Source organism: Bos mutus, chromosome 3 (assembly GCF_027580195.1).
Source record: "Bos mutus isolate GX-2022 chromosome 3, NWIPB_WYAK_1.1, whole genome shotgun sequence".
In the NCBI taxonomy this organism is placed as follows: domain Eukaryota; kingdom Metazoa; phylum Chordata; class Mammalia; order Artiodactyla; family Bovidae; genus Bos; species Bos mutus.
Genome location: NC_091619.1, coordinates 90218294 through 90245670, shown reverse-complemented (window position 1 = coordinate 90245670; position 27377 = coordinate 90218294). Strand labels below are relative to the sequence as shown.

Genomic DNA, 27377 nt, shown 5'->3' with positions numbered 1-27377 from the left:
TCCTAAGTGAAAGAAATCCATCTGAAAAGACTACATACTGTATGATTCTAGAACTATATGATGTTCTAGAAAAGGCAAAATTATGGAAATACTCAAAAGATGAATGGTTGCCAGTGGAGAGAGAGAAATGAACAGGTGGAGCACAGAAGATTTTAGGACAGCAAAACTATTCTTTATGATACCATAATGGTGGATACATACATCACATATTTGTCAAAACCCATAGAGTGTACGGCACCAAGATTGAACTCTAATGCAAGCCATGGACTTTGGGTGATAAGGATTTGTTAATATAGGTTCATCCATGTAACAGATGTACCACTCTGGTGGGATATGGCTATTGCAGAAGGCTGTGAATGTGTGGGAGCAGGAGGTATATGGGAAATCACTGTACTTTCTGTTTAATTTTACTGTGAATCTAATACTGCTCCCAAAATAGCCCATTTAAAACAAACAACAATAAGAAAAAAACAACTGACACCAGGGATAAAGATTGCTTTGTGCCTGGCAAAATGCTATATACACAGGAGGGTTATCAGGGCTTGAAGAGGCAAGTGTTTGCACTTTGTGGGCACAGCATGTGGTATTTGCACTGAGATGCTCAGAAAGAGAACATCTTTTGGAGCTGGTTTTTCTTTCTCTAAATAAAGTTAGTGGGCTGCTGGCCAAGGTTGACACTTTTTGAAGGTGACAATCACTTTCATGTCGCTCTCCCTTCTATCCTAACACACAGGTACATAAATGCCTCAGGAGGCATAAACTTAAGCTTTGTGAATTAACTCCTTCGAGATTACTAACAGCAGAATGGACCTGAGGCCACTTCCCTTCCCTGGGTCTCAGTTTCCCTGCTTAAAAAAGAAAGTGGTTTCAGACGTTTTCTAAAACACGTCACAGTTCTGAGCTTCTGTGATTCTTCTCTCTCTCATGAGCCATGCACTCTCTGGTTTGAAGTTCTCTGGATGCGTGGTTCTTTCCACCAGGACCACTGACCCCACTGGGCTGGTTTACTGCTTGCTGTTCTGTATTTCTGGTTTCAGCATAGACTTCGCTTGCTTGGGGAATTCCTCTTGACTTCTCTAAACAGAATTAGCTGCCTCCTCTCCATGCTCCCAGTGCCCCATTTAACCTTCCTCTCTGTACTTAATACACGGAGGATACTCTTCTGTCCACTTGACCCTTCCCAGCTGGACACCGCCCCCAGCTGAGAGCAGCATTGTATTTATTACTCTACCCTGAGTGCTGAGGGAAGGAGCAGGCCCAGGTTTCCTTGGGGATGTTCCCAGCTCAGTCTCGACCTGGAGAGCTTCCAGACCCAAATCCTCTGGGGAGGGCTAGGCCTCCAGAAATTCACAACCACTAGCTAGAAGCTGTGAGTGATAAAACATCCTTCAGCAGTAAAAGGACAATTTACATTATTAAACAAATAATTAACAGTAGAACTTACTGCAACAGAGCCTTTCTAAAGAACCACAGAGTCCCTTTAAGTGTGCCGGTTTAAAGCTTTTGCTTTTTAACTTTATCAGAGGGAGAATTTAGGACCTGAAATCTTCCAATTCAGGTATCTCTCAAAGGTTGCTGCTGCTGCTAAGTCACTTCAGTCGTGTCCGACTCTGTGCGACCCCATAGACAGCAGCCCCCCAGGCTTCCCTGTCCCTGGGATTCTCCAGGCAAGAACACTGGAGTGGGACTCTCAAAGGTTAAGTAAGGCAAAACGTCTGAAATGGTCATTGCAACAGACCTTTAGCCCTTGGCTTGAAATTTTCCATTCTATTGACCGGAAGGCAAACCCCTTCTGTCCTGGCACCTTCCTCCTGTCTGGGTTGGCTGCCGCCATCCGTCACCTTTGTCCAGCTCCGCCCTGTGTGGCCAGGAGGTTTCGTCTCTGTGCACCGGCTTCAGAGCCAGCTCTGGCTGTGTTGTGATGGGGCTGCCCTCGCCAGGGCTATGGCTGAAGAGGCTCTGGGTCCTCTTTCAGGTGGCCCTGCATGTGGCCATAGGCAAAGTGCTCCTGACACTGTTTCCCAGGAGGGTCAAGCAGAACATCCTGGCCATGGGCGAGAAGACTGGCATGACCAGGAACCCACACTTCTCCCATGAAAACTGGATCCCTACCTTCTTCAGTACCCAGTATTTCTGGTTTATCCTGAAGGTCCGTTGGCAGAGACTGGAGGACATGACTGAACAAGGGGGTCTGGCCCCAAACTGTCCTGTAGTCCGCCTGTCAGGAGAGAGGTGCAGCATCTGGGACTTCATGCAAGGTCAGACGGCTGGTCCAAGCTCGAGAGGTGCTTGGATGGGGATGTTTGAGGGGGGTGGGCAGGTGGGATGGAAGCTTGAATGCCACTGCTCCAGCTGCTCCTTTTCTGGCTTCCTGTCCTCGTCCCACTTCCTGAAAACAAGGACTTCTCCTGGGTCCTGTTCTTCTAAGTGACATCACCACCTTCCCAGGCAATCAAATGGCAAACCAGTCACACTAGCCATCAGCTCCTTGAGCACTGCTCTTATTGCACAGTTGCTCTGACTGGGATGTCTTCACCATCCCCTCCCCACCTCCCTGCCCCCATCTGGTCCACTCTGGCTCATCCTTCAGACTCTTGCTCAGTGGCACCCCCTGATCCCAGTCCCCTGATCTCACTTAATCCCCTCTTCTATGCTTCATATCCTAAACTTCTCTTTACACACCTGTCATGGTTTGTAATTATTAATATGTGTGGGTGTTTGATTATTGTCTGTCCTCTTCACTAGCCTGCAAGCTCTATGCAAGTGGAGGCTGTGCTCTAACCCACTGTTGGGTCCCCCTGGCTGCTGCTGGCTCGTGCCAGTTGCCCAGTAAATATGTGTTGCAGATCTCTCTCTCTCTCTCTCCCTCTCCCAGACAAACCAGCTCTATCTGTTTGGGTTCTTAAAGGCCTCTCTGGTCAGGTTTCTCTTTTTTCCTCACAGCTGCTCTTCCTGCCAGGTCTTCCTCCTCCCCATCTTGTCCTCTCTTCCCACCTAACTTGAGGATGGTCACCAGATGACCCTTCCACAAACATATCCCTGGCTGACTGGTACCCCAGCTCACCAACCTTCAGCAGCCCCGTCTGCATCTGGGATGAAGCCCAGGCTCAGCCTTGTTCTCCATGTCCTCTGTGGACTGACTCCAGCTTTTCTTCCCAAATTCACCTGCAGGCTTCCCCTCAGCACACTGCCTCCAGATGAACTGCTGGTTTTTGTACATCCTTTGTGCTTTCCCTTCTCTGTCTGTGCTGATGCCCTTCCCCTCCATCGCCACCATTCCTCTCTGCTCTCAAGCCTCTCCTGTGACACCAGCTCAGATCCCTACAGCTCTCCCACTCTCCCTCCCTTCTGAACTCCTAGATCTCTGCCTGGACCTCTCCTGGGCACTGATCCTTCCTATCCAGCACTTGGCTGCTCAAGCACAAGTGTTATCCTCCTGCCCAGGCGGGGGCACCTTGGGACACGGCTGTGGAAATCCCAGGGCATGAACACGGCAAACAGAGGAGAGAAGGTCCCTGAGGTTATTGACTAATCTAGTGTTTTTCAAAGTGTGTTCTTTGGGAACCAAATCCCATAGATATGCTTTACTAGATAGTGTTCCCTGGTCAAAATAGTTTGGGAAATCTGCATACTATACTCTCCTCTGGGCTTCCCTGGTAGCTCATCTGGTTAAGAATCCACATGCACTGCAAGAGATCCCAGTTTGATTCCTGGCTCCAAAAGATCCCCTGGAGAAGAGATAAGCTACCCACTCCAGTATTCTTGGGTTTCCCTGGTGGCTCAGATGGTAAAGAATTCGCCTGCAATACGGGAGGTCTGGGTTCGATCCCTAAGTTGGGAAGATCCCCTGGAGAAGGAAATGGCAACCTACTCCAGTACTCTTGCCTGAAGAGCCCCCATGGACAGAGGAGCTTGGCGGGCTACAGTCCATGTGGTAGCAAAGAGTCAGACACGACTGAGCGACTAAGCACAGTACATCCTCTCCTCCTGGAAATTCATCATGTGCATGAACATAAGAGTCTCTGAGAGGCCCTGAAGCTTAAAAAAAAAAAAAAAAAAAAAAACCTTGAAAAACTTTAACACAGCACTGACTAATTTTCCTAACACACACATACAACTTCCCATTGTCCACCAGAAGGATAGCCTATCATCGTCATATTAGTTCCAAAGAACACACTCTGGGGGATGTGGGCCTGATCCAGTGCTCTCATTTTAAAAGGGAAGTGGAGGAAACTGAGAGCAAAGGTGATGGAGCCAGGGAGTGACCAAGTCAGACCCAGGATCCGGCTTCTTCATCCTGTTTTCCCAGTGTACCTCAACAGACATTCACGAGCACCTCCCTTGAGCTAGATCCTCAGCTAGACGCCAGGGGCTCCTCAGGGCTAGGTAAGAGCTTGCTCTTTTGTCTGAGGAATTTATGGTTTCATGGTACAGACAGAAGTAATAACAAGTCCATACAGTTCCGTGAGGCTGAGGGGAGACTAAAAAGGTATGAACTTCACCTGCAGGGCTTGGAAGGTTTCCTGGAGGAGGTGGCATTGGAGTTAAGCCTTGAAAAATAAGTAAGATTTTGGTAGCTTGAAAAGGGAAGAGTGCTTCAGTCAGAGGGAAGGGTAAGAGTTTTTTTGTTCATGATCTTAAACTGCAGTGCAGAAATGACCTTGGTTTATTCAGCAAACATTCACTAAGTGACCACTGATGATAAAAGCAATGAGAATCAGCTCATGTTTACTGTGAGTCTACCTCATGCCAACTCCTGTGACAGAACCATGCCAATTTGCTGACTTTTGATGATCTAGTGATCAGCTCCATGAAAGCCAACGTGCCTCATGGCCAATTCACAGCATTTACTTGCTTATGTTAACTGCTTACTTTCCAGTGGGCCAGTGTACATTTTATTTTTAAAAATATTTATTTGGCTTCACCAGTCTTTGTTGCAGCATGTGAATGCTTAGTTGAGGCACATGCAATCTAGTTTCCTGACTAGGGATCGAACCCAGGTCCCCTGCATTGGGAGTGCAGTCTTAGCCACTGAATCACCAGGGAAGTCCTCAGTGTACGTTTTCGATACTGTTCTATTTGTCTCTGCTCCCCGCTGCTGCACCTGAAATTGATGATGCAGAGAGGAGTCTGAGCAATGAAAAAAAACTTTTATAAAATAGAATTTCAGCACATTGGTCCAGAGTCCCCTGAAGTAATAGGTGCTGATGATACAGAAATCAACACAACTGAAAGACCTCATTACTCAAGGAGGGAGATGATGGAGGGGTAGAGGGAGCCAAGGAGTTCAGGAAGGAGCGGGGTCAGGGGGGAAGAGGGTCAGGGGAGGGCTTCCTGGAGAAGAGAACGGTGAGCTGATGGCGTAAGGACTGAAGCCTCGGGATGGGTGAGGACGAGGAGAGTGGTGAACAGAGCAGGGTGGAGGGGACGGCCAGCAGAGGTCTGATACATGGAGGGGCATCAGTCAGTTTGGTAGAAGCAGGGTGTGAGAGGCATGAAGGAGTGAAGAAGGAGGCTGGAGATGTCATCAGGGATCAGAGCTTCCAAGGCCTCTGTGTCTTAGCAAAGAGCCCTTACTCTGAATGTGTTGGTGACTTCTTAGAAGGATCTTCAAGCAGAGTTAACATGATCAGTTCTGCTTATTAGAAAGACATTCTGTGTTGATGTTTGGCAGAAACCACACAATTCGTAAAACAATTATCCTTCAATTAACAAATAAATTAAAATTTTAAAAAGGAAAAAAATAAGAAAGATAGTCTGTAAGAGCTTTGGAAACCCATCAATCCACTAAAGAGCTCTGCTGTATGCTTTAAGTATAAATCCAAACTCATTTTGGAGCCCCAGGCTGGAAGTTCTGGAAGACTTTTTCAGTTCAGTTCAGTTCAGTTCAGTCGCTCAGTCGTGTCCGACTCTTTGCGACCCCATGAATCGCAGCACGCCAGGCCTCCCTGTCCATCACCAACTCCCGGAGTTCACCCAAACTCATGTCCATCGAGTCAGTGATGCCATCCAGCCATCTCATCCTCTGTCGTCCCCTTCTCCTCCTGCCCCCAGTCCCTCCCACCATCAGGGTCTTTTCCAATGAGTCAGCTCTTTGCATGAGGTGGCCAAAGTACTGGAATTTCAGCTTCAGCATTAGTCCTTCCAACGAACACCCAGGACTGATCTCCTTTAGGATGGACTGGTTGTATCTCCTTGCAGTCCAGGGGGACTCTCAAGAGTCTTCTCCAACACCACAGTTCAAAAGCATCAATTCTTTGGCGCTCAGCTTTCTTCACAGTCCAACTCTCACATCCATACATGACCACTGGAAAAACCATAGCTTTGACTAGATGGACCTTTGCTGGCAAAGTAATATCTCTGCTTTTTAATATGCTGTCTAGGTATGTCTGAAGGATATCAGCCCTGGGATTTCTTTGGAAGGAATGATGCTAAAGCTGAAATTCCAGTACTTTGGCCACCTCATGTGAAGAGTTGACTCATTGGAAAAGACTCTGATGCTGGGAGGGATTGGGGGCAGGAGGAGAAGGGGACGACAGAGGATGAGATGGCTGGATGGCATCACTGACTCGATGGACGTGAGTCTGAGTGAACTCCGGGAGTTGGTGATGGACAGGGAGGCCTGGTGTGCTGCGATTCATGGGGTCGCAAAGAGTCAGACATGACTGAGTGACTGAACTGAACTGAACTAGGTTGGTCATAACCTTTCCTTCCAAGAAGTAAGCGTCTTTTAATTTCATGGCTGCAGTCACCATCTGAAGTGATTTTTAAGCCCAGAAAAATAAAGTCAGCCACTGTTTCCACTGTTTCCCCATCTATTTCCCATGAAGTGATGGGACCAGATGCCATGATCTTAGTTTTCTGAATGTTGAGCTTTAAGCCAACTTTTTCACTCTCCTCTTTCACTTTCATCAAGAAGCTTTTTAGTTCCTCTTCGCTTTCTGCCATAAGGGTGGTGTCATCTGCATATCTGAGGTTATTGATATTTCTCCCGGAAATCTTGATTCCAGCTTGTGCTTCTTCCAGCCCAGCATGTCTCATGATGTACTCTCCATAGAAGTTAAATAAGCAGGGTGACAATATACAGCCTTGACATACTCCTTTTCCTATTTGGAACCAGTCTGTTGTTCCATGTCCAGTTCTAACTGTTGCTTTCTGACCTGCATATAGGTTTCTCAAGAGGCAGATCAGGTGGTCTGGTATTCCCATCTCTTTCAGAATTTTCCACAGTTTATTGTGATCCACACAGTCAAAGGCTTTGGCATAGTCAATAAAGCAGAAATAGATGTTTTTCTGGAACTCCTGCTTTTTTGATGATCCAGCGGATGTTGGCAATTTGATCTCTGGTTCCTCTGCCTTTTCTAAAACCAGTTTGAACATCTGGAAGTTCATGGTTCACGTATTGCTGAAGCCTGGCTTGGAGAATTTTGAGCATTATTTTACTAGCGTGTGAGATGAGTGCAGTTGTGTGGTAGTTTGAGCATTCTTTGGCATTGCCTTTCTTTAGGATTTGGGAAGACTCTTTGCTGCTGCTGCTGCTAAGTCGCTTCAGTCGTGTCCGACTCTGTGCGACCCCATAGACGGCAGCCCACCAGGCTCTGCTGTCACTGGGACTCTCCAGGCAAGAACACTGGAGTGGGTTGCCATTTCCTTCTCCCATGCGTGAAAGTGAAAAGTGAAAATGAAGCTGCTCAGTCGTGTCCGACTCCTAGTGACCCCATGGACTGCAGCCCACCAGGCTCCTCCATCCATGGGATTTTCCAGGCAAGAGTACTGGAGTGGGTCACCAGTGCCTTCTCCGGGGAAGACTCTTTACAGATCATATAAAGCAACCCTTTCATTTTTTCACATGCAAAGGCCCAGAGAGGTAAAGGACTTGCTCAGAGTCACACAGAGAGTTCTTGTAGAGTCCGAACAAGAACTTGAGACTTCTGACTCTCAGCTGGTGTGCTTTCTAATGTTGGATAAAAAAACAGAAGCTCAGAGAAACTCAGCCGCCTCTTATCCTCTGCAGGTACCTGCACCTGCACACGCGAGACACACACAGGCCACGCAGCACTGACTGCGTGTTGGGGTGGAAGGCAAATCTGGATGACCGCTTGTCTTGGAACCTGGCCATTGCTCTGAAACTAGATTTATTTCATCCCCCATTTAAAATCTTCTAAAATCTCTCCAAATATACTTGTAAAGGGTCATCTAGTGACTATAAACAGGCTGGTTTTCTCTGCTAAGAGAGCCTGGTGTGGGGATTAATTTACTGGTTTGGGGGCTGACCAGTAAGTTAACCAATGATGGGTTTGAGTCTAGTGCTACCAGAGAGCCGTTTCCCCACTTACACAAACAAGCTGGACTTGACAGTCAGTCCTTGCTTGATGTTCCTGAACTGGTGTCCTCTGCAGTGTGGCCTGTGGACATGGGCAGGGGGCCAGTCCCCAGTCCGGCCACCCCCTCGCCTCCATCCATTTTCTGTCTGCTACCAGAAAAGCAGGGAACTAAGCTGAAACTTTGCCCTCAATACTGATCACTGCACCCAGCCACACTATAAATAATTAAACAAATGACTGTGTTTCTTCACGTCCTAATCAGTGGATGTTGAAATTTTTTATCCCATTAAAAACAAATTTCCAGACAGCCCATAGTTGGCTCTGGTCCTGACCTTAAATCTCCTCAGTTCTTATCTGAAGGGTGACTCCCTGGGGTCATTGGAGGCCAGTAGCTAGCCACTGAGTTATGACTGGCCTCTGAGCCTCCCCTGCTGTGACCTGAGCAAACCTGTCACATGCGGTGAGGAGGCAACCAGCTGAGGCCCTCCCAGTGCCTCCTAGGGCCTCCTGTGAGATCATCTTCGAGGCAAGCATGACAAGAACTTTGTATCTCCAGTGGAACAGGCTTGCTTTCTCCTCAAGTATTGAAAAATGAGGAATATATAAGCAATCATGTTTCTCCTTTTCCTTGGCCATCTGGAAACTCAGAGTCAATATTAGCTCAGTTATAATGAATGCGTGGGCTCCCCAGGTGGCTCAGTGGTAAAGAATTCATCTGCCAATGCAGGAGATTCTAGTTCGGTTCCTGGGTCAGGAAGATTCCCTGGAGAAGGAAATAGCAACCCACTGCAGTATTCTTGCCTGGGAAATCACATGGACAGAGGAGCCTGCCGGACCATGGGGTCGTGAAGAGTCAGCCACGACTTAGCACAGCAGCAGCAGTACAACGAATGCATGAGATCTGAGCCTCCTGGAGGGCCATGGCTTTCAAATTCTTTTATTTCATATTTTATTATATGTGTAAGCTCCTTTAAATCCTTTGTGGAACAAGTTAAAGAAATAACTAACTAAAGAAACCACAAGCAAGTTAAAATGTCCTCCACTCCCCATCCATCAACAAGTCCCATCAGTTCTACCTTTGACCCTTCCCCCTGTACACACACACTAGCCTGCTGCTGCTGCTAAGTCTCATCAAGTCGTGTCCGACTCTGTGCGACCCCATAGACGGCAGCCCACCAGGCTCCCCCGTCCCTGGGATTATCCAGGCAAGAACACTGGAGTGGGTTGCCATTTCCTTCTCCAATGCATGAAAGTGAAAAGTGAAAGTGAAGTCGCTTAGTCGAGTCAGACTCCTAGCGACCCCATGGACTGCAGTGCACCAGGCTCCTCCGTCCATGGGATTTTCCAGGCAAGAGTACTGCACACTAGCCTAGACTCCCATTAACTCCATTGTGGATTTCCCCAACTACCTCTAACTGCTTCTGCCCCTCTTCTGTTTTCACTCTCAATCCTTTCTCCACTGAGCAGCCAGGCCCATTTTAAAGGGTCAAATGATCATTTTTCATCTCATAGCCTACAGTAGCAATCAGAGTTTTGGCTTGTAAGCAACAGAAACTCACTCGGGTTTTCTTAGTCACATCCATTTCCACATGTATAAATGCCAAGTGTGTTAGAAAAATTGTTACAGGCTCCCCAGAATCAACCACAGCAGGAGCACTGGGCCTGAACAATATTTAGTTTCAGCAGTTGGGCCTGGAAGCTGCTGACACTGTGGTTGCCATGGGAAATCCCTCTCCACTGTAGGGACTTCACCATCCCCTTGGGGCTCTACCACTGGGGCGTGGATGGGTTCTACCATCTCAATCACTCCAGAATCAAAGAACTACATGGGAGGGTCCAACCAGCCCAGCCTGTGCCCTGGCTGCTGGGAAGGAGAATGGACCTGGCCCGTCTCTCTTCCACAGAGCAAGGCTGGGCACAATCCCCTATCAATAGTACAAAAAATAGGGAATTCCAAGCAGGAAGGAGGGCTACAGGCTGGGCAGCCAAAATTGCAGCAAATGTCCACCATCCTTGCTTTATCTCTATGATGTCCCCCTGGACCTGGAAGAAAATCCACATTCAATGCCATGGCACAGGAGAGCCTGCCTGCTTTTGCCCTACCTACCTCTCCAGTCACCTCTCTCATTGCCCTTGGCCTGGTTCCAGTCACAGTGGCCTTGCAGGTCTCTCAATACACCAAGCTCTGTCCCTCTTGGGCCTTTGGATGTGGCGCCCCTTTGCCTGGAATGACCCTCCTCCCTTTGCCCATGGTTGGCTCTTTCCTATTTCTCAGGGTAAACGGCATCTCCTTAGAGGCCTCCCCTGACCCACAATGTCATGTCACTCCTTTATAGTCTCTTTTCTGATACTTATCACAACTTGAAATGACTCCCTTTATGATTTTCTTGTTTCCTGCCTGTCTCCCCATTAAACAGATCTTCAGTTGCACCGGGGCTTCCCTGGTGGCTCAGATGGTAAAGAATCTGGCTGCAATGCGGGAGACCCAGGTTCGATCCCTGGGTCGAGAAGATCCCCTGGAGAAGGAAATGGCAGCCCACTCCAGTATTCTTGCCTGGAGAATTCCATGGTCAGAGCAGCTTTGTGGGCTACAGTCCACGGCGTCGCAAAGAGTCTGACGCTTCTGAGCAACTAACATTTTCACATTCTAATTGCACACAGGCAGAGACCTGCTGCTTCTGCTCTGTGCTGAATCCCGTGTGTGGTAGAGAACTGTGCACCTTATTAGCACTGTGAATGCTTGTATTTCGATGAAGGTATACTCAGTGTTGGGGATGTGAGGAAGAATGAGGAACAGGCCCTGCCCTCAGGGACAGTGAATAGCCTGTGGGATGCAGACACTTAAACTGGCCATGTCACAGTGCAGGACCTACTGGAGGAGTTACAGAAGGCTCTCACCCAGGGCTGTCTTCCTGGGTATGGGACCAGTGAATCACGAAGGGTGCTTATTCAGAAGGGGCTGAGCACTCTTTGGAAGGACTGATGCTGAAGCTGAAACTCCAATACTTTGGCCACCTGATGCAAACAGCTAACTCATCTGAAAAGACCCTGATGCTGGGAAAGATTGAGGGCAGGAGAAGAAGGGGACGACAGAGGATGAGCTGGTTGGATGGCATCACCAACTCAATGGACATGGGTTTGGGTGGACTCCGACAGTTGGTAATGGACAGGGAGGCCTGGTGTTCTGCGATTCCTGGGGTCACAAAGAGTCGAACATGACTGAGCGACTGAACTGAGCGCTCTGCTGGAACTGTCTTGAAATTCTTGATAGTTTTATCCTTAATTTGTATTTTGCAAGAGAAGACTTTTTGGACAATTGGACATGCCTCAGGGACTTGGAGCCTTGGCTCACACAGGTTCCTGTTTCCTACAGCCTCCCACCTCCCTCTCCCCCACCCCTAACAGTTCTCCCAGGACCACCCCTCCACTGCCAGGGCCCCAGCCCGTCCAACCTCCTTGCTCCCACCCAGTGGCTGCTGCCACCTTCAGGTCCAGAGAGGGTCTGGACCCAGGAATAGGAAAGGTTAGGGTCAGGTGTGGGCATCCTGCAGCGTCTCACAGGAGGGCATGGAGGTGGGCATCCCCAGCCTGAGCTGACAGTGCCACGAATCCATTTGGCAAGTGACTCGGGTGACTTAATGGGAGAAGGCTTTTGCCCCCACTCCTTTCCTCGAGGTACCGAGCATGTCCCTGCATGGAAGTTGCTATACCCTGTGGGTGTGGGAGATGGCAGGTGTGAAGATGACACGTCTGGCTCAGTTTCTATGCTCCTGGCCAGGGCATGGTACACTGGTCTGGTGGCTGGAGGGAAAGGAAAGCTGGTTGCCAGCAGCCACAAATATACATACATGTATGCAGAGTCCGGGGCCTCCTGGGTGACTGTGAGAGTCTACATTCACCCTATGAATATCTCTGTGCCCGGGGGAACCTGATATTAAATAGCAACTAAAAAGCAGCATGCCAGGGCTAGAGAGATACTGAACCAGAAAACTATTTTAATGTATTTATTGGCACTTGCCCCTACTTTTTGAATGAAAGGCCTTGAATTTTCATTTTGCCCTGGCCCAGCCAATTATGTGACCAAGCCCCACATTTCACTCTTTCTGGAGCCTTCTCCACTGTTCCCACTTCACAGCTCAGAGAAGAGATGAGAGCTTACACTTATTCAGTTCAGTTCAGTTCAGTCACTCAGTCATGTCTGATTCTTTGCGACCCCATGAACCGCAGCACGCCAGGCCTCCCTGTCTAGCACCAACTCCCAGAGACCACCCAAACCCATGTCTATCGAGTCAGTGATGCCATCCAACCATCTCATCCTCTGTTGTCCCCTTCTCCTCCTGCCCTCAATCTTTCCCAGCATCAGGATCTTTTCAAATGAATCAGCTCTTCACATCAGGTGGCCAAAGTATTGGAGTTTCAGCTTCAGCATCAGTCCTTTCAATGAATATTCAGGGTTGATCTCCTTTAGAATGGACTGGTTGGATCTCCTTGCAGTCCAAGGGACTCTCAAGAGTCTTCTCCAACACCACAGCTCAAAAGCATCAATTCTTCGGTGCTCAGCTTTCTTCACAGTCCGACTCTCACATCCATACATGACCACTGGAAAAGCCATAGCCTGGACTAGACGGACCTTTGTTGGCAAAGTAATGTCTCTGCTTTTGAATACGCTATCTAGGTTGGTCATAACTTTCCTTCCAAGAAGTAAGCGTCTTTTAGTTTCATGGCTGCAATCACCATCTGAAGTGATTTTGGAGCCCAAAAAAATAGTCTGACACTGTTTCCACTGTTTCCCCATCTATTTGCCATGAAGTGATGGGACCGGATGCCATGATCTTCGTTTTCTGAATGTTGAGCTTTAAGCCAACTTTTTCACTCTCCTCTTTCACTTTCATCAAGAGGCTTTTTAGTTCCTCTTCACTTTCTGCCATAAGGGTGGTGTCACCTGCATATCTGAGGTTATTGATATTTCTCCCGGCAATCTTGATTCCAGCTTGTGCTTCCTCCAGCCCAGCATTCCTCATGATGTACTCTGCATGTAAGTTAAACAAGCAGGGTGACAATATATAGCCTTGACATACTCCTTTTCCTATTTGGAACCAGTCTGTTGTTCCATGTCCACTTCTAACTGTTGCTTCCTGACCTGCATACAAATTTCTCAAGAGGCAGGTCAGGTGGTCTGGTATTCCCATCTCTTTCAGAATTTTCCACAGTTTATTGTGATCCACATAGTCAAAGGCTTTGGCATAGTCAATAAAGCAGAAATAGATGTTTTTCTGGAACTCTCTTGCTTTTTCGATGATCCAGCAGATGTTGGCAATTTGATCTCTGGTTCCTCTGCCTTTTCTAAAACCAGCTTGAACATCTGGAAGTTCATGGTTCACGTATTGCTGAAGCCTGGCTTGGAGAATTTTGAGCATTATTTTACTAGCGGGTGAGATGAGTACAATTGTGTGGTAGTTTGAGCAGTATTACACTTATTGGGTACCTACTATGGGTAGGCACCATTCTAAGCCCTTATCTGCTTTAACTTGCCTAATCCTTAGAATAATCCTATCAGGTAAGTATTGTTATTATGTCCATTTGTGAGTGAGGGAACTGAGGTGCTTTGAATAGAAAGAGCCCCAGATTGAGAATCCAGAAGCCAGAATGTTGGGTTTAACGCCACCATTGACCTGCTGTGTGACATGGAATAAGCCTATAAGCCAGAGGGTAAAAAATCACCCACCTTGTAGTACACTAATCACATCAATGAGAGAACAGATGGGTTCCTGCCGTATCGCTGCATGAAAGGGACTCTTTGTGTCATTATTTACTTCCCAGTGAGTGCAGGTGATCCACTGAGACTGCCTGATAGAATCCCTTCATTCTGCAGAGGAGTCAACTCACTCTAGCCTCTGCTAAATCATGTGTTCTAAGCTTCTGCCCTCCCCTCGCCCCTGCACTGTGCCCCGTCTCCATCTTAGAGAGGAAATAAAGGTAACAATGAAAGCAGGAGTGAAGACGGTGCTCGCAAAAGAAATGCTATGTGTCAGTTACTGGTTGATGATGGTTCCATTTGTTTTAGGCAACAGACCCTTGGTGCTGAATTTTGGAAGTTGCACCTGACCTTCATTTATTTTCAAATTTGACCAATTCAAGAGACTTATTGAAGATTTTGGTTCCGTAGCAGATTTTCTCATCATTTACATCGAAGAAGCACATGCATCAGGTAAAAAAAGATGTCCTTCCCTCTCCCCTTCACTCATGGTTGGGGGTGAGAAGAAGAGGAAGAGAGAAGGAAAGAGTCACTGTTTGTTGAGGACCTAACTCAGTCACTGCTAGGTCTACCCCCTACTCGCTAACTCCATAGTCTGTGCTCTCCGCTAGTCACACAGAGCAGAAACCTGGAGTGCTTATATCATTCTGAGTGGGTAAGTCGGGGAATCAAGGGGAGGAGCTCATCTGAGCACAATCACAAGGAATTTAGACCTCGTGAAAGGTCATGAGTGAAATGGTGGCTCTAGCAATGTGTGAGATCCATCCTAAGGCTCTCCAAGCTCCAGGGGAGCTTCTCCCTGGTTCATCTCCGTCCATGGTTCCCAAGCATCGCGAGCACCAGAAGCACCAGGGCTTGTGAAAACACACTGCTGGACCCCACCCCAGAGTTGGAGTTAAACCTGGTGTGGGGCCTAATAATTTACATTTCTAACCATCTCTGAGTGATGCTGAAGCTGTGGATTGGGGGACCACACTTTGAGAACCCCTGCTCTGGGCCAGCTTTTACCTGAGGCTGCAATCCTTGTTTCAGCTCCTAATAGGTGATGGCTCATCTTTATTATTTAATGGGAAATCTTGTTCCTTTGCTGAACAGCTCTGTGAGAAAGTCCTGCCTTACCACGGGCAGACATGTCCCTCCCTGAAACTTCTACAGCTTGGTCGAAGCTTCTTGAACTTTACAGGATAATCAGACACATCCCTGTCTTCCTGATTTTTATGGGAACTGAACCCAAGAGTTAAAACTTGAGTTTTAGCCCAAGCCTCAAACTCAGAGGTTGGAGAAGGCAAGAAGGCTCATGTGGCTGAGTAAAACGAGGATTATTTATTCACCCCATCACCCCACAAGAAGCTGTTTCAGTCATCTGTCACTCAGCACCTGGCAGAGTCCATGTTATAGTCAGAGCTCAGTGAAAGTTGGGTGAGTAAGTGAGCGTTTAGACCAGTATTAGCCTTGCTGGCTCATCCATGTGTTTAGAGATTGTTATTAATTATCAGCAAAGCTGCTCCATCAGCCCTTTCCCCAGAGTAGTCCCTAGATCCCTCGTGTCTGAGCCCTGTGGGTTGCCTGTTGAAATGCATGTTTCAGGGCCACCCTAGGCCCATTGCATCTTAATTTATATGCACCCAGAGGTTGGAGAACTGCTTTCAGCCTGACACTGTGCTCATTTAACTGGCAGCTTCTATCTTCATTGAAGACTTTGGGGCAATTAAAAATATTAGCATAGGGTAACAGTTACATGGAGGTTGATGAAGCTGTTCTCTCTAGTTTTATGTATATTTGAACATTTCCAAAATAAAATTCAAAACAAACAGCATAGGCAACAGTAGAGCAAAGTCAAGAACAATGTGTTTCTTTGTTAAATACCCTTGGGGAGAGCAGCAGCCATCAATGAAAGAAAAGAGAACTTGGGCACCTACAGGTGTCAGGGTCTCCATGGCTGAGAGGAGGCGATGCCTTGATGTTCGCACAGTTGATGGTGGAAGCTCTGCCAAAGCGGATTTAACTCTGGGGGCAGCGCTGCTCAGTCTTTAAAGTGTGCTCGAGTAACCTGGTAATCTTGTTAAGATGCAGGTTCTGGATCACAGGGCAGCAGAGGGGGGCCTGAGACTTGGTGCTTTAAGCCATGCCCCCAGGTAGTGTTGAGCCTGCTGGTCCAGGGACCACACTTGGAGTCACAAGGTTGTAGAGAATCCAGCTTTAATCTCTAAAACAACAAGTTGCAAAGTGCAACAAGAGGGGTTGGATCATAACAGAAATTTCCTGATACCTGTCTCCTCCCCTGCTTTCTCCTGGAATCCGACTGAGCAGGTTTAACCCTTTCCTGGACCCAGGGCTGTCCATCTCAAGCCACTGAGGGAAAGGCTTCCTATTCCAGCCCTGACCCACAATGGTGGCTGTGCTGTGTACCCTCTGTGCTGTGCCACTCCTAGTTCAAGCATTTCTTCTTCCTCCCCAACTCCTTCCCCAGGGTACTCACTCCATCAGTCAGAAGTAGGTAAGGCCTGAATCCAAGAACTAAAATGCACAGAGCCAGTGTCCACCAATCCTAGGAGGTCTAAGCCAATCAGTTGACTTCCTTTTCCCCCACATACCACGTGTCTGTCCAGGTAAATTACAGGGAGGCATGTGTTGAGGTAGGAAGATCGCCCTAGCTGCATCACGCGCTGGCCACGTGACTTGGACAGCTTACCTTCCATGCCCACTTCTGTGCCACTAAAATAGAATAATAGCACCTATCTCCCAGAACAAGTCTTCCCACATGGCACTAGTGGTTAAGAACCCGCCTGCCAATGCAGGAGACATAAGAGACACGGGTTCAATCCCTGGGTTGGGAAGATCCCCTGGAGGAGGGCATGGCAACCTACTCCATTATTCTTCCCTGGAGAATCCCATGGACAGAGGAGCCTGGCAGCCTATGGTCCATAGGTTCGAAAAGAGTCAGATATGACTGAGCATGCAAACACATGTCTCCCAGAATAACCCACTTAACAGAATTTACTGAATACCTACTAGGTGTCCAGCCCTGTGCTGGGCCAAGGGATACATGGAGATGAAAGGTACATGCAGCGCCTGTCTCTAAAGAACTCACAGTTAAAGGTGGGGAGGCAGGTCACTGCTGCTTGCTGGGCCTCCACATTCCCAGCTGCAGGGTGGGGATGAGAAGGACATCCTGTGAAGCGCCGGGGAGCTAATGGATGGAAAAGACTGCCCACCTAGACATGACACACGTATAAGTTGGTGTTACTGTCATCCACAAGGTTTAGCTGTCTTGGGGCAGTTAATAAATACTTTAAACTGAGTCCAGGCTGTTGTAACTGGATGTGAATTTCTTCTGATCCTGGGTTTTCCTAGGGGAGGAGTACTTTGAGAGGACTTTGAAGCACAAGAAGGAGGAGCCAGTTCTGCTGCTTACGTTACCCTGGGAGGCAGCTATTATAAATGCAGGCCCCATGGCTTCTGAAAGAACCCACACCCCATTATCTGGGTTCCAATCTCCCCAGATATGGGGAAAGTAGAAGGGCAAGGCCAGTACCAGTTTATGGACATTTTTTCAACCTGTGGGCCCATTCACTAATGAGGACCAGCTCCTTTAGGTTGGCAGATGGGCATCTCGGCCAATGAAGCCAATTGAAAATCCCCTTCCCTTTAAAGCAGGGGTCCCCAACTTCTAGGATCTAATGCCTGATGATCTGAGTTGCAGCTGATATAATAATAATAGAAATGAAGTGCACAATTAATGTTACGCACTTGAATCATCCCCAAATCATCCCCCCACCCACCACCCAGTCCATGGAAAAACTGTCTTCCCAAAACCTGTCCCTAGAGCCAAAAATGCTGGGGGCCACTGATTTAAAGTGAAGCAAGCTTAAATAGAGTTGGCTCGGGGTGGGGGTGGGGCATCTCCAGAGAAAAATAGTAGAATACCTGTAGTAGAGAATGAAAACTGAAAAAAAAAAAGAATGAAAACTGGCTTCTTCTCTACTTGTCTGCTATTTTGGGGCAGTCAGGCAAGGTAAGTCAATAGTTTTTAAGCAGCTACAATGAACCAGGTAGAATACTGGGAATTCTACAGAATTATCTCAGGTAAGCCTTACAGCTAACTGAAATGTGGGTTCTTTTAATTCATTTAGCAGATGGGAAAACTGAGAATTTAAAAAGATTTAAAGAGCCTGCCCAATATCACACAGCTGAGTGTATCAAGGAAGGCTTCCTGGAGGAGATGGTGTGACAGCAGTGGTTCTCAACCAAGGGTAATTTTTGTCCTGCAGAGGGCATTTGGCAATGTCTGAGACATTTTCGGTTGTCACAAGCTGAAGGCAAGGTGACACCACTGACATCTAGTGTGTAGTGGCTAAAGATGCTGCTTAACAACTTACAACACACAAAACAGCCCCCACAACAAGAATTATCTAGCCCAAACTGTAAGCAGTGCCAAAGTTGAGAAGTCCTCCATCTGGGACCCTCAGTTAAAAGTGGGGACAGTATCTGACCCCCAGGTCTTTCTATTACAGATGGCTGGGCTTTTAAGAACAATGTGGACATCAAGAATCACCGGAATCTCCAGGACCGCCTGCGGGCAGCCCACCTGCTGCTGGACAGGAGCCCCCCGTGCCCCGTGGTGGTAGACACAATGACGAACCAGAGCAGCTCGTGCTACGCAGCACTGCCAGAGCGGCTCTATGTGCTCCAGGAGGGCAGGGTCCTGTACAAGGTGGGGACTTGTGGGACCCAGGGAGGGCAGGGTAAGGGCATAGAGAGGACCACGTTTCAAATCGTTGCCTGGTCATTTACCAGCCACGTGACCACAGGCAAGTCCTTTCCCCTCTTGGAGCTTCAGTTTCTTCTTTTCTAAAATGGAAACATGGACCCCCACCTCACAGGGGATGAAATAATGCACAAGAAAGGCCATAGCATTTGGACTGGTGTTGCAGCTTCCCGGGAGCCTTCTGAACGCAGAAGACTGGCCCAGCCCTGGTTTGCTTTGAGAGACAATGTTTCCATTTCAGGAATAGTGCTCAGAGGAGGAACTGGACTTGCCTAAGGCCAAGTTGCTCAAGGCTCCTATTTCAATTCTAAATCCTCTGGGATGGGATGGGAGTGGGAGGGTCTGAAGCTGCTAATCCCTGAGACAGGCCTGAACCTGGAAACGGGTATAGAGGCCAGAAGAACACCTCCTCTATAGTTTGGAGTGGCAAATGCTGCTGAGCCCAGTCTGCTTTTCTGGGGACCATGTACCCCTTTAATGCTTCCAGCTTGGTGAGGGTGAAGGAAGGGAGCACAGCTTCTGATCCTGGGGGCACTGTGAGCCTCCTCTGTTGTGTGTTGTGTGGTGCTCAGTCATCAGTCTTGTCTGACTCTCTGCAGCCCCATGGAGTGTAGCCCACCAGGCTCCTCGGTCCATGGGATTTTCCAAGCAAGAATACTGGAGTGGGTTGCCATTTTCTTCTCCAGCGGATCTTCCCAACCTAGGGATCGAAACTGTGTCTCCTGTGGTTTCTGCGTTGGCAGGCAGATTCTTTACCACTAGTGCCACCTGGGAATCGATAGCCTCCCCTGAGGGGATAGAAATTAGTTTTACATCTGCTGAAGGGATTCGAACCTGGGGGAGCATATGAAACCCAGCTCTGGGGTGCCTCTCTGTCCATGGGTCAGGCGGGCCTCATTCATGCCGGCGAAACAAGCAACAACCTTCACATAAATTCTCAGAATGCTAAGGGTCACAGCACGAGGGTTCGAGTCCTTCTTCCCTTCCCGTCCCCTGTGACACAGTACTGAGGTGGCCTGGTTGAGGCAAGCTGGGTACTGAGTCCCTACCTGGGGTTAGGCTCTGAGCAAGTACTGGAAACACAAGCGCAAGTTTAAAAGGAGACACAACTTACTTCGAAGTACTCACAACTGGAGGAGCAGGGAATAAGAAGGCATAAATAGAGTGTTACAGCTTCCTGGGTGCTGTGAGGCTCCAGGGCAGGGTTTATCAAAGCTGTTCTGCAAACGGCCAGATAGAAAATGTGACTCCGTGGGGGCCAAATAATCCCCACTGAAACGCTTCAGTTTTGCTATTGTAGCACAAAACCGGCATACACAATATGTAAAGGAAAGGGTGTGAGACATCAGGATAGATTTGGCTCTCAGACAGTAAATTTCCTGAACCCTGAGGAAGGGCAGGCTTTTCAGAGGAGGTGACACCTGCTTAGGATAAGGAGGCTGCCACGTGAACATGGTGAGTAAAAACCATTGCAAATACGGGAAGGAGAGACAGAAGCACTGAGGTATGTTAGGGCAGGGTGTGGAGGGTTGGGACGTTTCCATTATAAAAGCCTCTTTCTGGACCAAGGAGTTCAGCCTACATCTGAGAGCAAAGAGGCACTGAAGAGTTGTGAGCCAGGGAGAAGCACAAGTCAGATCTCTACTTTAGAAAGATCATGGACTACTAGGTGAAGAATGGACTGGACGAAACAAACACAACATTGTAAAGCAAACATACTCCAACTTAAAAAAAAAAAAAGAATGGACTGAAGGAGCTGGGGTCGTAGTTGCCTAAACAGGAGGTGAAGAGGGCTGAACTGAGGCCGTGGGGTTAGACAGGCAGAGGTGGTTTGATGCAGAGTGAGCACAACTTGATGTGAGAGGTGGCTGGTCTGAAGGTCCAGTTGTGGAAGAGAAGCTTATTTGTCTACATCCCTTTCTCCTTTTGAAATATTCTTTACCTGCTCTGCTTTTCCTCCTGCTTCTTTGTCCAGTCTTCCCATTACATGTTGGTGCCATTCCACATGCTTTCCCTGGGTGCTCTCATCTATCTCAAGGACATCTGCCCTTGACTGCACCATCCTGACGACTTCCACAAAGGTGTCACCAGCTCAAATCTCTCAGCTCAGCTCAGCTCCAGACCTACATATTCCCGCAAGTTGGAAATCTGGAAATGCTGACTCATTTCTCTTGCAGGGTAAACCTGGTCCTTGGAACTACCATCCAGAGGAAGTTCGTGCTGTTCTGGAAAATCTCCACAGTTAATCTGGACGGATTGCCCAGTTCTAGGTGCCCAACCTGAGGGCCCCTTAAGGCTTGGTTTGACCCCCATCCCAGCTGACATTTACCTCTTGACCTGTGTTCCCAGTTGAATCACTAGCCTGGATTTTTCTGATCCAAGCAAACAATTGTTGCAATGAGAAAATGAAGCCACAAGTAAGCTGAGTATTAAAGAAGATACAATTTCGTACTGCTCCTACCATGGAGACTGTGTTCATTGCACAGCATTCTAAGAATGAGAGCAGGTACACTCTGCATTTCCTTCTGAGTATTCAGCCACTCTAATATGGCATTCTTTAAATGAAGTAAATTCACTGTACCAATTTGCCATTTAAAGAATTGATCATTTAAGACACTAAATTGGCTTTTAGAACTAAGCATGGGGATAACTCCAGGTTTTCAAAGGAATTCAAAGAGAATGGGAGCAGACAGTACAGACGGTAATCCTTTTCTTGCCCAAACACTTAAAACAAAGGATGGTGGCAGTGATGGGTGAGTTTTCACAGTAATATATTTTCAGTTCTACAGTAGAAGAGGAGGTGCTCACTTCACCACCTTTGAATATATTTCATAGACGTCTCGCTCTCCGTACCTGGGAATCTTCTTTTATTTTCAATTATAACAAGCTGCTTGGTGGGAGGACTGGCTTCCTAAAACCACTATGACCTTGACCAAACTAGACAACGAATACTGCAGAGCTGTCATTCAGTTATACAGAAACTCATATCTGAAATCCTGTTTCTCTGATTTCTTCACAAGTCTCCTAAAAGGTCATTTGCATTAGATTACCTCAGACTAATGGATAACCATTGGTACTGTTTTAACTCTGCCTCTTTTCATATTTGTTCATGACGGCCACAGCCTAAAGTACACACGGCTGTGACTTGATTTGAAAGAAAATGTTTTAAGATGCAGCAAGCTAACATAGAATGATTAAAAACTATCAGGCTCTTCTGGATGGCTTCAGTGTGATCTTTACATTGTCTTTCCTAATGCGTGTCAGCTTGTTCTATTTTTTATTCTAGACGAATGTAATCCGATGACCAAAAAATACCATATGCTGGAAGGCCCTCCTTTGGTGGGAAGAACACTCAGTCTCTATGTGTTACCTTTCTCATAAACTCCTTGCCAGAGAATGTCCACATTGAAATCAAATTATCTTCACAACATGACATGATAGAAAAGACTTGGGAGGCATTTTTCTAACATGAAAACACATTTTTCTTGTCTCTGTCTTACCTGCCAAGGAACTTTTAAAAATAGTTGTTAATCATTTATCAGGCACAGGCACTTTCAGATTTGCAGTCTTATTTAATCTCTATACAGGTCAAAGAGGAGATTATTAGACCCATTTTACAGATGAGGAAACCAAGGCTCAGAATTAAGTAATTTATGGAAGGCCTCAGACTCAGTAAGCAACAAGCTGAGATTCAAACCTTATCTCTAACTTCAAACCAGAATCCCAGCTCTGCTCCCTGCTGGCTGTGTGATTTTGTTTAAAGCTGCTTTGGTATCTTGAACTACAAAACAGGGTATCAACAGTGACTACCCTACAGAGGACTCATGAGTAAAGCACTCAGAACTGTGCCTGGCTTGGAGAAAATGCCAGGCTACTCGCTACTATTGTTACCATTATTACTGCTCTACAACTGCCTCCCTGGGCTCCCTTTTTAGGTGCTGGGAGATGGAAAAAAATACAGGATAGTAGAGACACTGAATGAAACTCTTCCTCCTGCCAAAGCAACTGACCGATACTGGTGTGAGTTTGTAAGAGGATACAGAGGACAGGTAGCTGTGAAACAGTGGGTATAAAGCACAGCTGAGCACTGTCCTTTTTTGTAAGCAGTGTTGCTTAGTCTCTCAGTGGTATTTGATTCTGTGTGACTCCAAGGACTGTAGCCTGCCAGCCTCCTCTGTCCATGGGGTTTTTTTCCAGGCAAGAATACTGGAGTGGGTTGCCATTCCTCCTCCAGGGAATCTTCCTGACCCAGGGATCAAACCCAAGGCTCCTGCATTGCAGGCAGATTCGTTAATGCTGAACCATCAGGGAAGCCCTTCCTAAGCACTAAATTCCACAAAAAGAGGCAGAGTATAAAGCTGTGCTCCTCTGAATCACTTTTCAGGCGGTCCTTCAACTCACACCTATAAACGCCTAGAAATCTCTCAGTTTTAAACAAATAATAGTAGCTGGAACAGAGGAGTTTACAGAAAGCTAAAATAGATCCCAAACAATCCAATTAAATTTTCCTTGATATAATGCTTCAGACATTAATTGAGCCCTGATTTCTTCTCTGAGTGCTGAGAGACAATGCAAAGATGACAAAGAGGGCAGGGGGGACGGGGTGGACATACACTGCAATAACCATAATTCAAGGTCAAATATGATGGGTTAGAGTTGTACTGAGTTGTGCTTAGTCGCTTAGTCGTGTCCGACTCTTTGCAACCCCTCTGTCCATGGGGATTCTCCAGGCAAGAATACTGGAGCAGGTTTCCATGCTCTCCTCCAGGGCATTTCCCAACCCAGGGATCAAACCCAGGCCTCCCGAATTGCAGGCAGATTCTTTACCATCTGAGCTGCCAGGGACCCAAGAATACTGGAGTGGGTTGCCTATTCCTTCTCTAGCAGATCTTCCCAATTCAGGAATTGAACTGGGATCTCCTGCATTGCAGGCAGATTCTTTACCAGCTACCGGGAAAGCCCAGGTTAGAGCTGAGGGAAAGGCTAAAGCTCAGAGAGCACAGAGGAGAAAGCAGTCTGTCTGACTGGGTGCCTCTAGGAAAGCTTTGTGGAAGTGGTGACCTTTGAGCTTGGTCTTCAAAGATGCCCAGGAAGTCTATAATCTGGGATGTGAGCCCAAAGAACATGAGAAGGGAGAATAGCATTAAAGCGGACAAAACAATGTGGGCAAAGGTGGGGAAAAAACCTGCCCAGGAGACTGCAAAAGGTTTGAGCTCAGTTTTAATTTATGATGAAGAAAGGTCTTTTCTCTTAGAAGGTGACCTCTCTGGGTCTGGATACCAAGAATGAACTGTCTCTGCTTGACTAGCGTTGGAAAGTACGAGTAAAGTAAAAGAAGCTTGTTAGTATATCCTGTTTCACTCCAAGTACAGGTTGCATTCAGAATATCAACAGATTTGAAGAAGATTTTTCAAAACCACCTATTTGTCTGCTTTCAAGGGGAAGATTCACCTTTAGTCCACTGTTCTCTAAGCCCCCTAGCGGTCCCCAGCCTTTTTGGCACTAGAGACCAGTTTCATGGAAGACAATTTTTCCACGGACTGGGAGTTGGGGGGATGGTTTCAGGATGATTCAAGAACATTACATTTATTGTGGACTTTGTTTCTATTATTATTACATCAGCTTCACCTCAGATCATCAGACATTAGATCCCAGAGGCTGGGGACCCCTGCTCTAAGGGTGATGCCCTCTGTGGTACCTGGCTTTATGTATGACTCTGAGCCTACCGCCCATTCTAGCTTGTGTTCTAGCTGCTGCAAGACTGGCCTTATGGGCCTGGCAGGAGGCCCAGGAAACCCAGGCTCCAACTCAGAAACTGGCAGATGCCCTTGGAGAGGCCCAGTGACTTTAATGTTTATTCACCTGCCCAGAGTCAGACTCTCAATTGCTCCTGGCCACAGACAACTTTATTTCTGGTAAACTCAGCCATTAGTTTCCAATGGTGTATTGAAATATTTTATCCAGCATGTTTGATTGAGGAAGGAGTCCAGGATACCCAATCGGCCATATAGGTTGCATCACTCAAAGTCTCAAGTATGCAGTTTTCTGAAGAAGGGCATGTGGATCCTGTATTCCCTGAAGTCCTACATGCCTCTAATGACCCACTGCTGCTGCTGCTGCTGCTGTCGTTTCAGTCGTGTCCGACTCTGTGCGACCCCAAAGACGGCAGCCCACCAGGCTCCCCGGACCTGGGATTCTTCAGGCAAGAACACTGGAGTGAGTGGCCATTTCCTTCTCCAATGCATGAAAGTGAAAAGTGAAAGTGAAGTCGCTCAGTCGTGTCTGACTCTTAGCAACCCCATGGACTGCAGCCTACCAGGCTCCTCCATCCACGGGATTTTCCAGACGAGAGTACTGGAGTGGGGTGCCATTGCCTTCTCTGCTAATGACCCACTGCTGTCCTTTAAACCTGGAGGATACCGGCTGGGCTTCAGAATCTTAGGTTTTAGTTCTTTTACCTCAGAGATTTGTGGACATTGTTTTACAGTTGTCTAGCAGGCATGAGAGGAAAAGTCTGAGATCAGCCTAATTTATTTCCCTTGGCACTTAATTGTCTTCATTCTACCTGGAAACCTGTCAGATTCTTTCTTCCTGTTTGAAGTTCAGTAACTTCACCAAGACCTAGTCCAGTGTTGATTGTTCTATGTCAAACTTTCCTTGGAATACTGCTGTGGTCTGAATGTTTGTGTCCCCTCAGAATCCATATCCGAACCTTACGGCCCAGTGTGATAGTGGCAGGAGGTGGGGCCTTTGGGAGGTGATTAGGTCGTGAGAGGGGAGTCTTCATGAATGGGATTAGTGCCCTTATAAAAGAGGCTCCTGTGAGCTGGTTTGCCCTCTTCCACCATCTGAGGATATAAGAAAAGGGCCCTTATGCAACCTTGCTGATATCCTAATTTCAGACTTTCAGCCTCTAGAACTGTAGGAAATAACTTTCTGTCAACTATGTGTGTGCTCAGTTGCTCAGTTGTGTCGGACTCTTTGCAACAGCATGAACTGCAGCCCGCAAGGCTGCTCTCTCCATGCAATTCTCCAGGCAAGAATACTGGAGTGGGTTGCCATTTCCTCCTCCAGGGGATCTTCCCGACCCAGGGATAGAATCCACATCTCCTGCACCGGCAGGCGGATTCTTTACCACCAAGCCAGCAGGCAAGCCTGTCTCTGTTGTCTCTAGGCCACCCCAGTCTATGGTATTTTTGTTACAGTAGCTTGAACAGACTAAGGTAAATACAAAAACTTCTTTTGATCTTAAATTTCTTATTTTTTAAATTTCAGGGACATCTTTTATTGCTTTGAACATCTTTCCTGTTACATTTTGTCCATTATCTTAGGGACTACAATGATGGGTATGTTGGGTCCTTTGTTTCTTCCATAACTATTATCTTTTCCATAACTTTAAAAATCTTTGTTCTTTCCAATTCCATGCTGTGATTTTTCTCAAGCTCTTTCCTCTGATCCCAATTCTCCTTAAGTTGGGTTTATTATTGCTCCAGATATGGCTTGGCTCTGACTCTCTCCACTGTCCTCTGGATTTCAGGAGCTGGAGGCCTGAACATTGCATTCTAGTCAGGTTCTGCAGATGGGAAGCCCTGATGGAGATTAACGGTGAACAGAAGGGAGAAGTCATTTTCTCCACTTCTTGCTGTAGGAATTGCAGGACGCTGTGCACAGCAGTTGCTTTGGGATCCCCAGCCATGGCAGAGTGGCTTCTACTTAGATGCAGTGATGCTGCTCCCACTGGTCAACAGTGAGTGTGGCCCACGGGCTCCCACTCTGGGTGACACTTTTATCTTCTCTTTGTTTTCCCAGCCATTTCAATACCTTTGTAACAGATTCCATGCATTATTTCCCTCCCTGCTTTCACTCTGTATCTAGACTGATTTCAGTTTTCCTAATTGAACACTGACGGCTACAATTACCATCATCATCTCTTTGCTTCTTACAGGGCTTTCACTTCTGAATCAATTTTCTTGTTCTCTTCCATGTCTTTTCTTAGCTCTGCCAGATCACTTTCCATCTTCTGTGACTTCTTTTTTTCTTGAAATCTTTGTATCTCTTTTTTGAGTTCTTTTTCTTATTTGAGAGGTAACTGTGGGTCTCCATCCTTGATGTATTCTTTGTGTAAGTTCTCTTGCAACGAATGCTCTGTAACTGCCTTATTTTTCTGGCCCCCTCCCCTCTTTTTGTTTCACAGTTTCTAGTCATAGGTCCCTAGAGCACTGCTGCTGCTGCTACTGCTAAGTCGCTTCAGTCATGTCCGACTCTGTGCGACCCCATAGACGGCAGCCCACCAGGCTTCTCCATCCCTGGGATCCTCCAGGCAAGAACACTGGAGTGGGTCGCCATTTCCTTCTCCCATGCATGAAAGTGAAAAGTGAAAGTGAAGTCGCTCAGTCGTGTCTGACTCTTAGCGACCCCAAACTTAGATATGCATCAAAAACACCTGGAAGGCTTGTCAAAATACGGATTCAAGGGTCACACCATCAGAGTTTCTGATTCCATAGATCTGGAGTTGGGCTAGGGAATTTGC

At 47.2% G+C, this 27377-nt stretch overlaps 2 protein-coding genes across 3 annotated transcripts in view; one reads left to right on the top strand and one right to left on the bottom strand.

Annotated features, from left to right (window-relative positions):
• IFT25 (intraflagellar transport 25) overlaps nt 1-27377 on the bottom strand; it is a 75470-nt gene that overhangs the window by 5327 nt on the left and 42766 nt on the right. The window lies entirely within an intron of this gene.
• Nucleotides 1922-22154, top strand: DIO1 (iodothyronine deiodinase 1). The gene is made up of 4 exons (XM_005903591.3): nt 1922-2258; nt 14389-14532; nt 18594-18793; nt 21025-22154. The coding sequence occupies exons 1-4, from the start codon at nt 1922-1924 to the stop codon at nt 21091-21093; spliced, it is 750 nt and encodes a 249-aa protein (XP_005903653.2). The 3' UTR covers nt 21094-22154.